Source organism: Artemia franciscana, chromosome 6 (assembly GCF_032884065.1).
Source record: "Artemia franciscana chromosome 6, ASM3288406v1, whole genome shotgun sequence".
NCBI lineage: Eukaryota > Metazoa > Arthropoda > Branchiopoda > Anostraca > Artemiidae > Artemia > Artemia franciscana.
Window position 1 is genome coordinate 33,633,792 of NC_088868.1, and position 13,845 is coordinate 33,647,636.

A 13,845-nucleotide genomic window follows, 5' to 3' on the forward strand; every position below is an offset into this window, starting at 1 on the left:
TTAGTCTATAGGAATAATAATGCATTGCACTACATTCCTTATTCATTTCTTTGTTAGTGGCTGGACTTATCAATTTAATATTAAAGTGATAGCCGTCGGCTCTATCCTATAAAATGATAGGATATTGTGGGGCATCGTAGCATCGATGAGTTTCAGCAATTCTTACCAACTGAGCGTTTCGCTTATGAAGAATAATATCTCGAGGTAAAAACTGATCACTGACCATAACGATTGCCACTTCGTCGATAGTTGGAGCATTGTATCTACGCACATGTTGGCCAGGAGGCGTTTTGTCAGCGGAAATAACAATTTTATGCGTATCAGTAGGCATCAAATCGATGGCTGTTTTGAACAGACGCACTAAATTATTATTTTCGTGGAAAAGATGTTACAATTGGGAAACGATTGTCCTTTCAACGTCGAGAGAAATTTCGCAACGTGTATTCAATTCAGAATTTCTATCACTGATGAAGTACAATTGTCAAAATCTATGATTTTCGCCTGAGAATGGTAGTAGGGACCCTGCTCTATGATAAATTTGCCCTTTTACTTTGAAAGTAGGCATAAAGTCATATGGATTTTCGATTTGGGCACCAAACGACGTCATTTGGAAACATGAGTTATATTTTCTGATCTGTGATAAAAAACGCTTAGATTCTGACGTAGTTCCAGTAAGCAAAGTCTTCAATGGCTCTGGTGGTGCAGCCAGTAGAGGAAGTTTAACTTTTCCTGTGGCGCAACACATTCCCATTGTTTCACCATTAAATTTCAAGGCCTTGCAATAGGGACAAATTTTAGACATAGTCCCGATTTGAACACATCTACTCAAGCTATAATCATCGACTGGGCTGTACCTGAATGCTAGGCGAAAATTTTCAGGTTGCTCTTGTGATTCCTCGGCACGCTTTCTTTTGGTGATTTCTCTTTGAGACGCAAGCCTAATTTCACGCTGTTGTTGTGATTCCTAGGCACGCTTTCTTTTCTTACTTTCTCTATCAGCCGCAAGCCTGTTTTCTTGCTGTTCTTGTGACAAACATGACGTCAGTCGACACACAAACATGACGTCAGTAGACAGACACACAGACAAACAACTTATTTTTATATATATAGATTGACGTCACTTGTCCTAAATAATCTTTTTTTTTTCGGAGTTAGAAAGTACAAGCCCTCGGATAAGTAATCCTGAGCGTTCGAAGGGATAATCAGAGTAACCTCTGACGTCATTTGCGTCTCATAAAACGCTTGGATTAGTCAGATAAGTAAACGGACAAGTAATTCGACAAGTAAAAGAACACGGGGAAAATTTTCGCAATTTTGAATTTTCTATGTGCTTATTCGTATTTGAAAAAAAATTAAAGAAGATATGTGGTAGGACATAATGGTAGGAACTAAATTTAGATATCCTTTTAGTTTAAAGTAGCATTGCATTTTTTCTATGATTGCCTTATAACTCCTATGAATGACAGGGGTTGCAAAATAGGCTAAAAAGTAAGATAGGCAGATTTGCCTAGGCCTATTGTTGAGTCTTGGATAAGCCTGTCAGGTAGAGCCTATACAAAAGGCTATTCTATTACTGACATAGGACCAAGGTGAACACACGTGGACCTATATTACTTAGGATTTGGTTAAATATGCATTGTAGTGGACCTTTAGAAAGAGACACACTAAAACAAAAGGAGAAACAGTTTTAGATTAGCCTACCAATTTTATTCGCTTTATTATGGTCTTATTTATTGGCCATGCCCTATAAGTAACATTAAAATGATGGAAATGTTTAATAATAAGTATAAAGTGTTATTAATTTGATCTTTAGCTTGTGCATAGGGCTGGTTCATGGCTTTTGCCTAGGATTAAGGTGTCAATCACAGGTTAATTAGTATTGAGAGCATAAAGTAGGCATAAAAGGTAGAACATAAGCCTAGAGAAGGACCTAGGCTATAGAGAAAGAAACAGTTTGTAATTTATAATAAGCAAAATAATTGTACCTAACATATTTTGCATGCAACCCTGCTATGCTTCCCCCCCCCCCTATTTATAAATGTATAGCCCAAATTATATATTTCCAATGCATTGTTCTACCCACCACTTGTTTTTCTTGTTCTTGTTTCATCATGGTTGATTCAATTTACAGATGCATGGTTTGTAAGGTAAATGTTTAGTTTCATCACAAGCTGTCTTAAGTGCATATTTTTATTATTTTTTATTTTTTACTATTATTATTTATTATTAAATATTATTAAATTTATTAATATATTTATTATTTTTTATTTTATATTTTACTGCATATTTTTATCAAGCTTTAGTTTCATTACAAGGTTTTGAAAATGCTGCATATAGCAAAATTCTGATGATTGCATGTCATTTCTTTGTCATTATTTGAGTAGTGCACCCATTTTCTAGCTTTCTAAAATCCCCCTCCAACAAGACTAAAAATGAATAAAGTAGGCTTGCTTACAGGTAACATTACCTACTGAGCAAAGTGTATTAGTTTATAAGCCCTGTAGGCAGCAGGGCAAGGTCTGTATTCAACAAAGAGTGATAAAACTCAGGAAGAAAAAAACTCAAACAAGGTTTATTAAATGAATATAGATTACAGACCTTGCCCTGCTACCTGCAGGGCTTGTACACTAATAAACTGTGCTCTGTAGGTAATGTTTCCTGTAATCAAGCCCATTTTATGCATTTTTAGTTTGCCCTGTAGAGGAGGAAGGTCAACCAAAAATGGATGCACTTCTAGAATTAGCATTTCTAAGTGCTTTAAACTGGAAACTATGCTGCTTTGCAGCATTGCAGCAATTGCAATGCAGCTTTGCTGCAATTGCGATGAAACTATGCAGCTTTGCAGCATAGTTTCCAGTTTTGAGCACTTGTGGCATTAGCCTAGTTTCTGTAGTAAGCAATTTATCCTACTTAGTATTATTTTATTTTTTAGACTTAGAGATGTGCATAAGGTTTTAAGATAAGAATGGTATGGTTTAGGTAGAGGATTTATTGACCAAACTTTCACTCTTAGATTGAAAATTGAGAAGTGCTTGAATCATCAAACACCTTTAATTGTCATTTTTGTAGATTCATTGAAAACCTACCAACAAAATCTTATAATGACATGGTTTCTCTTATAATGACATGGTTTCTCTTTTTACCTTCTAGGTTATGGCTAGAATATTGTTTTTGTAAGCCAATGTGGAAAGAAAAAACAATTTGTGTACTGTTTGGAAACATGGATAGCAACTTGTATTTTGTTTCCACATTGGCTTACAAAAACAATATTCTTGCTATAGTCTAGATAGTAAAGATATTACACATCAGAAAAGCTTCTAAACAAGATTGCTACTGTAAAATTGTATAAAACCATATTATTCAAAGATTTTGTTGGTAGGTTTTCAGTGAAATTTGGAAGAATAAAGAAAAAACTTTAGATTTGTTCATTCAAAAAATAATTCTTGGTGTGATAACTTTTTGTTTGTGAAATTCTGGTTAATATTGTCATTGACATGTAAAGGTGGCATCTTGAAATTTCCTTTTCAATTAATGCAATTATTGCAAATACAATTCCATTCTAAAAGTAGGATAAAAAGTAGTTGAAAACTTTGCTTGGCAATCGGCTTATTCTTAAGGAGTTTCAGTGCATCAATTTTCTGGAAAGTTTAATATTGAATTTAAGTATTTTATTGTTGATTTTGTTCAAACTTTGGAACAAGTGAAATCTGTAATTTGTTTAAATTTTTCTGTGAATGTTCAAAGTTGGTGAATGTCAACATTCACTGGTGAATGTCCCTAATACCTTTTTTCTCCTTAGATTTAGTTAACATTGCCAGTCAAAATTTTTAGTTTAATGCAAGGTTTGATTGTGACAGGTTAACCAAAGTTAGGTTTTTAACCCATTTCTGATATTTATTGCCAAATTTAACCTAAACTAACATAATATAACCTACCTTTAGATTTTACCATCATAGCTTGTATAAGTCTGAAAAAGCTGACTTGCAAAGTTAATGGAATCCAAGTAGAGAAAAGGAATTTTGGACATTGACTGGTGAATGTTGACATTAACCAGATTTGGACTTTCATGGTACCATAACATATGTATCTTAGTTTTTTGAAGTAATGTGTGTATGCTGTAAACTTCTATCATTTTAACCTGTTTAGTTCAATGGTCATAATTAGTCAATAAATTATTGAGTGCTAGAGATTAAAATTTGTCCATTTTAGGAGATCTTAAAGAGTACTGTACTGAGGAAATTTAAATACTTTTGCCATTCCCTGTTTGTGGGTTGCTGCATGAGTTTTATGAAACATTGCAGAATCTGAATAACAATTTCTGTTGTACATATAAAAATAATTTTGTTATGTTCTTTATAGGTAACAATTCTGTTTTTGTAAGTTAAGAGAAAATTGTTTGTAGCAATAGAGAGAGCAGAAACATACCTATTATTTGGTTTGGAATGAATTTTGTAGGGCTTGAAGAGAGAATCTAGACTGTTAGTAGAAAATATTCTTCACAAGCAATTTTCAGCATCAAGTTTAAATTTTTCAAAATTTTAAAAAGGCTTAGATTAAATAGAAAAATCAGACAGTTTTATATATTTCTTAAATGAATGAGTTTATGAAATGAAAAAATATTCTTGAAAACCCTTGAAAATCATTACATAGACATAATATTTTTATGATTATGGATTGACCTGATTATGGATGTGAGTCTGAATTTTAACTAGTTTGCCTTTTTAGTTGGTATTTATGATCATTTTTTGCTGGACATGCTCATACACCAGGTTTCTTTACAAAATACCACATTCTTCTTATAGATGGATTAGTGAACTTTTGTTTCTCCAATGTATTAAATAATTTCTTCTTTTCCTAACCTTTGATATGTATAAATTGTTCATCTAATACGATAATAATAATAATTTACTTCTCACCCACTAATACAGTAATGAATTGGAGAACAAAAACCAAACAAAAAAGAACCCATTCATAAAAAGAAAAAACTTTCCCATGACAATATTCATTATAAAGAACAACAAATGTAAATCAGAGCAATCATACAAGAGGATGAAAAGGACCTAGCTGAATACAAGCCTCTACTTTTAACTTGGAGTCCAACTTATTATAAGATGTCATTATATCAGTTGCATTAAACATTCAAATAATCTTATGGTATGTATACCAACAAGGCAGATACAAAACATATTTACAGTAATGGAAATACAAAGCTCTAATATCCTGCATATCACTGGTATTAAAGGATGGATGCAAATCTGATAGAAAGGAATGGAATGGTCAAAATATGTTGAATGGATTTTAGCCAAGGCCTTACAAGAATGTCGGCCATGATTTCAGACAGTTTTAGCAGACCCTACTTCAAGCTTATTCTTAATATCTGCAAGTGCGCCAGTACAGATAGCTGAAACAGAAGAACAGATACTAATCCCAGACCAACACAACACAGGAATAATCTTAACTGAAAAAGAATCACAACTCAAATTACTACTTGGGTTTTTAGTGTTAAAAACCAAATATTTACATTTTTCAGCATTAAGCATGAGGCCAAATTTTTCTGTATGATAGTAAAAAAATATTAATGAATGCACTGCTAAGAAAAGAATATTAAGAAAGCAGAGAAATGTTTCAGTTTGCTTCTTATCTCAAATTACCTTAAATCACACTTGCCAGCAATAAGAACATGTCCAAAATAAAATGTTATTTTATTTTAGGAGGAATTTAACCACTATGACAGAAGAGCAATTGAGCAAGAGATGCTTCAATATTGTGACCTGGTAATCATTACAAGCTCTGCAAAAACCTGTCTTGGGCATAGATCTGTATTTACACAATACAGTAATCTTTTTAAAGAACTTCTTGCTGACCAGAAGCATTTGATTAGGAGTTTTGTGCACATGCCTAATTACAGGTTTTTACTTTACTAAATTTCTTAACCTACATCTTTTCACTTATAAACAACTAATTTTGTGTCATATTTTTGTAAGGGATAAGTTGTTCTACTTTGTTTACAAATATATGCTGATCAAAAGAATAAATACCAAAAATTTATATGCTGGGAGATTTTCCCTGATTGTTATTTTTATGATCGTTGTGCTGTTAAAATCCGTCAAGTTGTAGTTTAATTGTAACATTTCGGTACCTCGTGTAGTGATTTTTAACGTAGTCTTGTTTACTGACTAGAAAAACGCGTGGAGGGGGCGAATGTGCAAGGCTAGATTTATAGTTTTACGCTTCTATACCCAAGTTTTTTGCCCCTCCCTTTTTGCAAGATTCTAGAGGAAATCTGCAATGATTTGGGGACACTGGAAGCACTGAACAGAATGCAACTGATGAGTCAAAAGTAGGGTAAAAGCACTGATGATTCGACAGTCCAATATTGGAACCACTGTCAAAATTATCCTTCAAAACAGGATAACTCTCCTTAGTCGTGAGAACACCGTCTCTTGAAGCCGTCATATTTTGATAATGTGAAACGTGGATACTATATCTGATACACCCAGATAAGAAAAGTACATCCAATTCAATCAGTTTCCTGTTTTTGAAACAAAATGAACTCCCAACAATTTTTTAGTTATATAATCTCCAAGCTGTTATTACTTGGTTTTTTTTTTTTTTTTTGCAAAAAAATTGGGATCAGCACCAATGCATCAAGATAGGCTTACATCCGATCCTCTCTAAAATGCAGCCACGCTCGCTTTTTCTTGATAAAATTAAGCTAAAATGGCAGCTAATATTATATTGACGAACTATGTTCCAAGTGTCGAAAATTCTTGTCTGATGTAGTGGAATACCAGACTAACTAAAATGTTCCTTCAGCCGAATTCAGATTTAAATGTTGGCTTCTATTGTGAGGTTCATTTCTTTTGAGAATATCTTATACTAACCTTGTTGAAATTTTTGTCAGACAATAACAGGCTCTGTCAAAATATAGGTGACTTTGAACTTCACTGAACATGTAAAAGAGATGAGAAACAATTAATGTCGAAATTTAAGGGTCCTCTCACGAAAACATATTGGTCGAATTTAGGGGGTACTTTCTCAAGAACGAGAGATTTTGGTAATTATTTTTTAATAGTATTTCACATGAAAATAAAACATTAAAAAAAGTTTTATTTTAAAACGTAGTTTTATTGATTTGATGCCAGATGCTACATTGTCCCATCATCTGAGGAATTGCTGCTTGGTCTCATACTATGATTTATTTCTAAACATTTGCCTTGGTTGATCACAACGCCCTAATTCATTTATCACTGAATAGATTTGAAGTAGACCCTCTCTTAGTAAATTTTGTATAGGCTGTTTTCTTTCAAATAGATCACAAGCGATACAAAATATTCTCTCTGAGCCCCCTCGTAATTAGCGTGGAATTCCTCAAGGAATCTTGTTAGGATCATTCTTATATGTATATTTCCTCAAAGGTGTTTATATGCAGATGGTCTGCTGATCATTGAAGTATGTCATAGAACTATCAAAAATGATCCCATCAAAATCCTACCCATGTTTTGGACAAAGCTTAGAATTTACATATGAAAGTAAATTCCACTAAGTCAAGTATATTGACAATAAACTTCTTAAAATTCTTGAAATCCATTCCTGTTTTCTTATAGACCCTATCCCACCTAAAATGCTAATGAAGCATGTTAAGCTCCTCGCTGTCACAAACTTTTAACAATCTTAAATAGGATATGTATATTTCAAGAATTCTGGACTTTCCAGACAAAGAATAGTCAAAACAATTTTTTTAAATGGATTAAGATGGTAGATTAAAATTGAAATTACCAAATATTGATAACACTTTCGCTGTGAACAACAAAGAAATCTTTGCTTGACCATTAAAGCTGAGAAAAGTAAGCCATTTCAGATAGCGTTTACAAAGAGACCTGTATCACACATTATATTATAAAGACCTATGTCACAAACTTACACTCCATATGGTTATCCAATTTCGTCCCTGTACTTTACACTTTTTTCAGATTTTTGCTTCCACTATCTGAATAGTGTTTTATACATTTACACATTTAAAAAAGTTGAAGAGAAACGAAGAAATAAATTATAAAGAATAGGCATGTCAAATGCACCAGGATCTGCCCATATATTCTCCAAATATTTCGACACGTGTTGAATTGGGTTCCGACTTACTTTTTTGTTCTGTCGAATTTTTAGGTTAAAACGCTCTAATTTAAGAAAATCGAAGTTTTGTACCCTTTTCTGGTACAATTTCAAACTTTTGATGAAACAGTTAGATTCGTATATTTTTTTTTCCCACATACTGAAACTCTTTTCAAACCAAAAGTCTTTAAATTAAGCCTTCCCTAGTAGAAAACATGTTTTTTTTTTGGTTTTTTTTTTTAACTGTCGAATCATTGGTACCTTTACCCTAATGAAAGAAAAATGTGATACCAAACTTCAGCTGCCATTCTTGGGAGACATCTGACATTTTTTTAAATCTTTAAATTTTGTTGTTTTAAAATCTTTTTTCTGTGAACAGGTAGCGTGGTGACGGAGTGGACCTGGCACTTTGACGATAAATCATATCAGTCCAGCTTCTGTTAAAGAAAAATAAGTCAGTGATCAGTTATTTCGCCCTCTGGTACTGTGCACCCCTAGGCCCGTGCCTAGTAGGCCTATTGGGAATCCTGGCCTGGGAATGCATCTTCTTTTGTGTTTATTTGTACATATGTGTGCCGTAATAGGACGATTGAAAGACATACAGCTCACAAGTTGGGCATGGGAAAGAATTTTCCCTGACAAACTGTCCTCTTCTCCCCTTTCCCAGAAACATTAAAACATTTTGGGTTTTTCAAAGTACTGCTTGCCATAAATATACCTAGGTTTTAACTGTACATAATCAAAATACAATTCCTACTATCATTAGGTGTTTAGGAACACTGTTTGAGTGGCAAGTGGCTACTATTAGAAGATTGCTCTATTTTTTTTTTTTGGAACAGAGATAAAGACATCCTGCAGATGTAAATAATCTATTATAATTAATATACTATTAATTATAATCTAATAATCTTGCAGATGTAATAATCTAATTAATATACTAGTAGTGAATACAATAGATGCAACGTTGAAGTTGCCACCTTTTCTTTGCAGGGAGTGTGTTCTTATTTTAGATGACTGAGACTTGAAGCTCATGAGAAAATCAGTAGATATTCATCAGAGTAGGGTTCAAATTTCAAAAAAGGGGGATTTTGGGTTGACTCCTTCTTCATTTAGGTATATTGCTCCCTCCACTGAAAAAGTGCAAGTTTTAACAATGTAGTGTGGTATTTTAGAGTCAAGACTGGCATGCGAGTAGATTATAAATTTCTTTTGATAATAAATATTATATATATATTCCATTTTTATGACATGGAGTACTATATACCTTTTTTGGAATGCCATTCAAATTCTAAGAAAAGAGCCACAAAGATTTTGACTTTCTTTTCCTCAAGATTTAAAGTTAAAACATTCATTAGTAGCATCAGTATTATAGAGGTCAATGATAATCTTCTTGTGCAGAGATAAAAAATACCCCCTTCCAAAGGCCAATAAATATCACGAGTTTAAAATAAATTAGGCCATTAAGTTGTGTGCCAAGTCCAAAAATGCCACTTTCACCCAGTCCTAAAAATGCCACATTTTTCCTTAATACAAATGAGTTGAGCCAATGAGTTTAGTTCCAAGTCGGAAAACATCAACCCCTCCTCTGCCAAGTCCGAAAATATCTATACCCCCCCCCCAGATGTGACATATAGAGATACCTCTCCCCCCCCTGTGTCATAGTCTGTGACATCGGGAAGAAACACAAAAACTTGTCTTCGTCAAACAACATGAAGTAACAATAAAAAAAAATTCTCTGTTTAGACAGAACAATGGAGTTGGTAGTACTGCTCCCCCTCTCCAGTCCTAAATAATTTTTGTACCCTTTAGTCCATAGCAGTAAATTCCTTCATACATTAACGAACGTTAGTGGAGGAGCTCTAAACAGAGTAGGGTAGAGGTTCCACAAGCTCGGGGGTCCACACAGCTGTGTGGACCCCCATTATCTTGATGCTGTCATGTGTTCTATCTTGACGCTTCATCAGGAGGCATAGTAGTAGTATTAATCTGAAAAACATAAAGCAAATAAAATCATCAGGAGGCATAGTAGTAGTATTAATCTGAAGAACACAAAGCAAATAAGTATATGAAAAAATAAAACGAAAGTTCGTCTAGGGGTAAAAATCTAGTTGAAAGAATTCCCTAATACCCTCCTCCTCTTAATGGCACCCCCACAGTTAATTGAAAAGGTATTGACACCCAAATTCAATGCGAAATTATTACCAAGATAGTACATTTGAATTGGCAATACGGAAAACTAACTATTTGATTATATTTTTGAAAAAGGAGGGAAACACCCCCGAAAAGTCAAGCAATCAAAATGAAAATAAAGGCATCAGATTCAGTATATTAAAGAACTCCACAAAAGTGGAGTATTTTGTATCTACATAAATGTGAAATTTCGGATTTTTTTTTTCAGGAGAAGGATCGTAGGTGCCTTTTTTGTTTTTCTTATTTGTAGGGGGATTTCATCGAACCAATAATTGTAGACGATCTCTAGAGAGAGGACTTATTTAGACGGAAATCAAAGGTTTTACTGGCGTTTTTATGTGACCAAAAGTATTGGAGGACAGTCAATGGAAAATTTTTACATGGGGGGATTTCCTGGCATGAATTGAAAAACTGTCAGAAATTGAATTAAATAAGCATATTTTTTCAACTGAAAGTAAGGAGTACCATGGATACTGAAAAAGAACAGAAGTTATTTCGTATATGAAGGAAAGGTAGCCCCATCCTCATCCCTCGCTGTTTTGTTACAATTCATTAAGAAAGGCTGCTCATGCACAAGAACCGCTGACTTTAAATGAGAAGTATTTTTGAATACCTAAATATACAAGAATACTAAGAATACAAGAAGTATTCTTTTTTTTGAATACCTTGAATAAGCTCTGTATAACACAATTTTACTCACTGTGATGGAGAATGTCTTTCAGAAAGTGACAATGCTTGCCCTTAGAAATAGCAAGAAAATACCCAAGAATAAATTATCTATATCAGTTTCCTATTTGACTTTCCGATAACTTTTCGTAGCTTATGTCTTAAATTTTTTCCGAGATATCGGGTAGGTCTGCCTCTAGGGCACGCGCCCTAGAGGCCGACCTCGTAAGAGATGGGCCGACAACTTCCCGGCCCATAACCTCCCAAAGCTACTTCGTCTAGCGCCAGGTAGATCGAACTACCGTCGCCACATTCATCATTTGCTCAAAAGAGAAGAAGCCCCAATACAGCCGCAAAGGCCGGACGGGATTTAAGTCAAGTTAAGTCAAAGGGTAGGTAGAGAAGCTGCTCTTCCCCTTAACACTAAGTTAATGCCCTGCCTCCTGAATAATTCGGGTCAAAAACATACTTCATGTTTCATAGCCATTGCAGAATGACGTTTTAATACAAGCTTGAAATTCTGTTGTCATGCCCCTGTAAGTATAAACGTTGGAGCAAAAACACAGTGCTTCTTAATCGTAGCTAAGAAAAAAAATGATCCAAGTTGAGCACAACAAACAAATGTAAAATAAAAGATAACTAATGAAGCAGGTGGAATACAAGCTCTCGATAATAAGGTCTTTTTGGCAGTTTGGTTAGGTTTGGCTACCAGCCTTATTATTTCCTGTTGCTAGAAACAAAAGTTCTAATCTCTAATAAGTTTCGTTGACATGATTCTGCTCACTAAATGGAGAATCCCTTTCAGGAAGCGGCAACGCTTACCCTTATACATGACGAGGAAAATCAAGAGAATAAAGCAATTTGAAAGCGAAAAAAAAAATCCGTATTTTGTACAAAATTCAGTCATCTTTTAGTCTCTTTGGGTTGCTTAAACAGTTTTTTGACCTGAACAAGCTATTTAAATGTTCAGAAACTGTCACAAGATGAGCATATAATTTTTCTTTATGTAAACTATCTTTTTAAACTATGTTCAAATCTTTTCTTATGTGAACTTTCTTAGAGCTTAGGCTCACGGCGCATGATATTCTTTCTTTATAGATTTTTTTTTTCCAAAACCCATTTTAATGATAGCAACTTTTAACAAAACAATTTTTATTCATTTTAAAAATTTTGAGTAAGGGTATATAGAAACCACATAAATGGAACCGTAAGTTGTTCTCTAAGAAAGGTAAACCGATGCATTTAGCTTAACCTGGAAAATTCCTAAAGATGTCTATATTTTTATTAATACTGCTGTCTACTGGTAGTAAAAATGACACTTTTTTTGTTTTGTACCAATAGCAGCTTTCAATTCTAAACCAGCACATTTTATTACAGCTATTTGTTTTTTGTTTTGTTTTTTAATCTGTACTGTTGGTAGCAGTCAATAGCAGAGCTGTTTCTTTTGTAATGGGGAGTTTTAATATATTTTTTTTCCTGTTCAATATTTTGCTCCATATTGGTCACAGTTATCACTAACGGAACAGCTGATTTTATATGGTTTATATTCCTTTAAATCCACTGGTAAAAGTAGTTGATAGCTACTGGGTGTTTTTTTTCTTACTTTCTTACGTTTTAATTTTTGTGGATCACGCTAAACAGTCTTGCTATTCTACCCAGGCTTTAGATGAAAATAAAAAAACTGCAAGTGAAAAACCCGGGAAATTTTCAACTGTTTAAGTGAAACAAGTTGTTTTAATATTTACTGGTCAACTTATACAGTATCTGCTGTTAGTTGTTTTTGATTATTATTCCACCTTCGTTTTAGACGAAAATCGAGTAACCTTAAAAATAAATCTAACAAATTTCTCAACCCTTTAATAAAATAGGACAAATAAAAATTCTCAATATCTCTGTTAGGCAAAAAAGAAATATATATATATATTAATATATCAACGAAGGTTAAAAAAAAGTCTATGAAAAAAATTGAACAAGATGTGTCATAATCAAAACGAGAACATAAAAATACAAAGATTTAATCCAATAATTCTTCACATCAAATATCTTGCCAGATTAGCTTTTTGTCATCATATCTAGCGGGGTGATTTATTAAAGTCAAAAACATCCTTTCTTATACAATCGTATTTACTTTGTTTTCAGCCATGAAGGTATCCAGAGTCTGTTTCAAATTCAAAATTCTCATCTCTTTAAACGAAACAGGACAAAAGACAAATTTCAGTGAATATCTCTGCTAAGCAGTCATCAGGGCAAAAAAATAATTAATGAGGGTAAGAAAAGTGTAGTTATCAAGTCTATTAAAGCCCAAAATATCCGTTTCTTATACTTTCGTATTTACTTTGTTTTCAGTTATGAAGATATCCAGAGTCTGCTTCAAATTTTATATCTTGGGAGGGAAACACTGTCAGAAGAGAAGATGGTTTCATTGCAAAAAATAATGGAAGAATTGTGTTTTTCTGAATTTGTTCCATCTGCAACATTGTTTGAGCCAAATATACTAACTTCTGGTGGGTTTATTGCTCAAACTACTTTAACAAGTTACAACAGTGAGTTTTCATATGTAAAGTTGAGAAGAAATGATGACTGTGATGAAGAAATAAATTTCGAGCCAGATGATGAAATGAAAGGAGCTCTAGTGGTTGAAGAGGCACGCAGTTGCCAGAAGCATGAAAATCACATAATTGAAGAGGATATTACTGGATATTTTGGTAGGGTTTTATAGTTTTTGCCAATTTATTACTGTCAAGTATGAATATGTTCATTACCATTTTCAAAAGAAATAATTTGTGGCTCAAAATTTTGGGAGAATCTAAATGATGCTCAAAATAGTCGACAGGTCTAACAGATATACCTCTTGAGATAACAAGGTTCTCCGCACATAAT

At 33.5% G+C, this 13,845-nt stretch overlaps 1 protein-coding gene across 1 annotated transcript in view; it reads left to right on the forward strand.

Moving 5' to 3' along the window:
- The window catches only part of LOC136028339 (PR domain zinc finger protein 5-like), a 72,889-nt gene that overhangs the window by 50,608 nt on the left and 8,436 nt on the right, over positions 1-13,845 (forward strand). Inside the window, exons 2-3 of the mRNA XM_065706122.1 lie at positions 5,712-5,908; positions 13,312-13,670. Of these exons, the coding sequence (XP_065562194.1) occupies positions 5,754-5,908; positions 13,312-13,670 (514 nt within the window). The 5' untranslated portion in view covers positions 5,712-5,753. The remainder of the gene's footprint in view (positions 1-5,711; positions 5,909-13,311; positions 13,671-13,845) is intronic.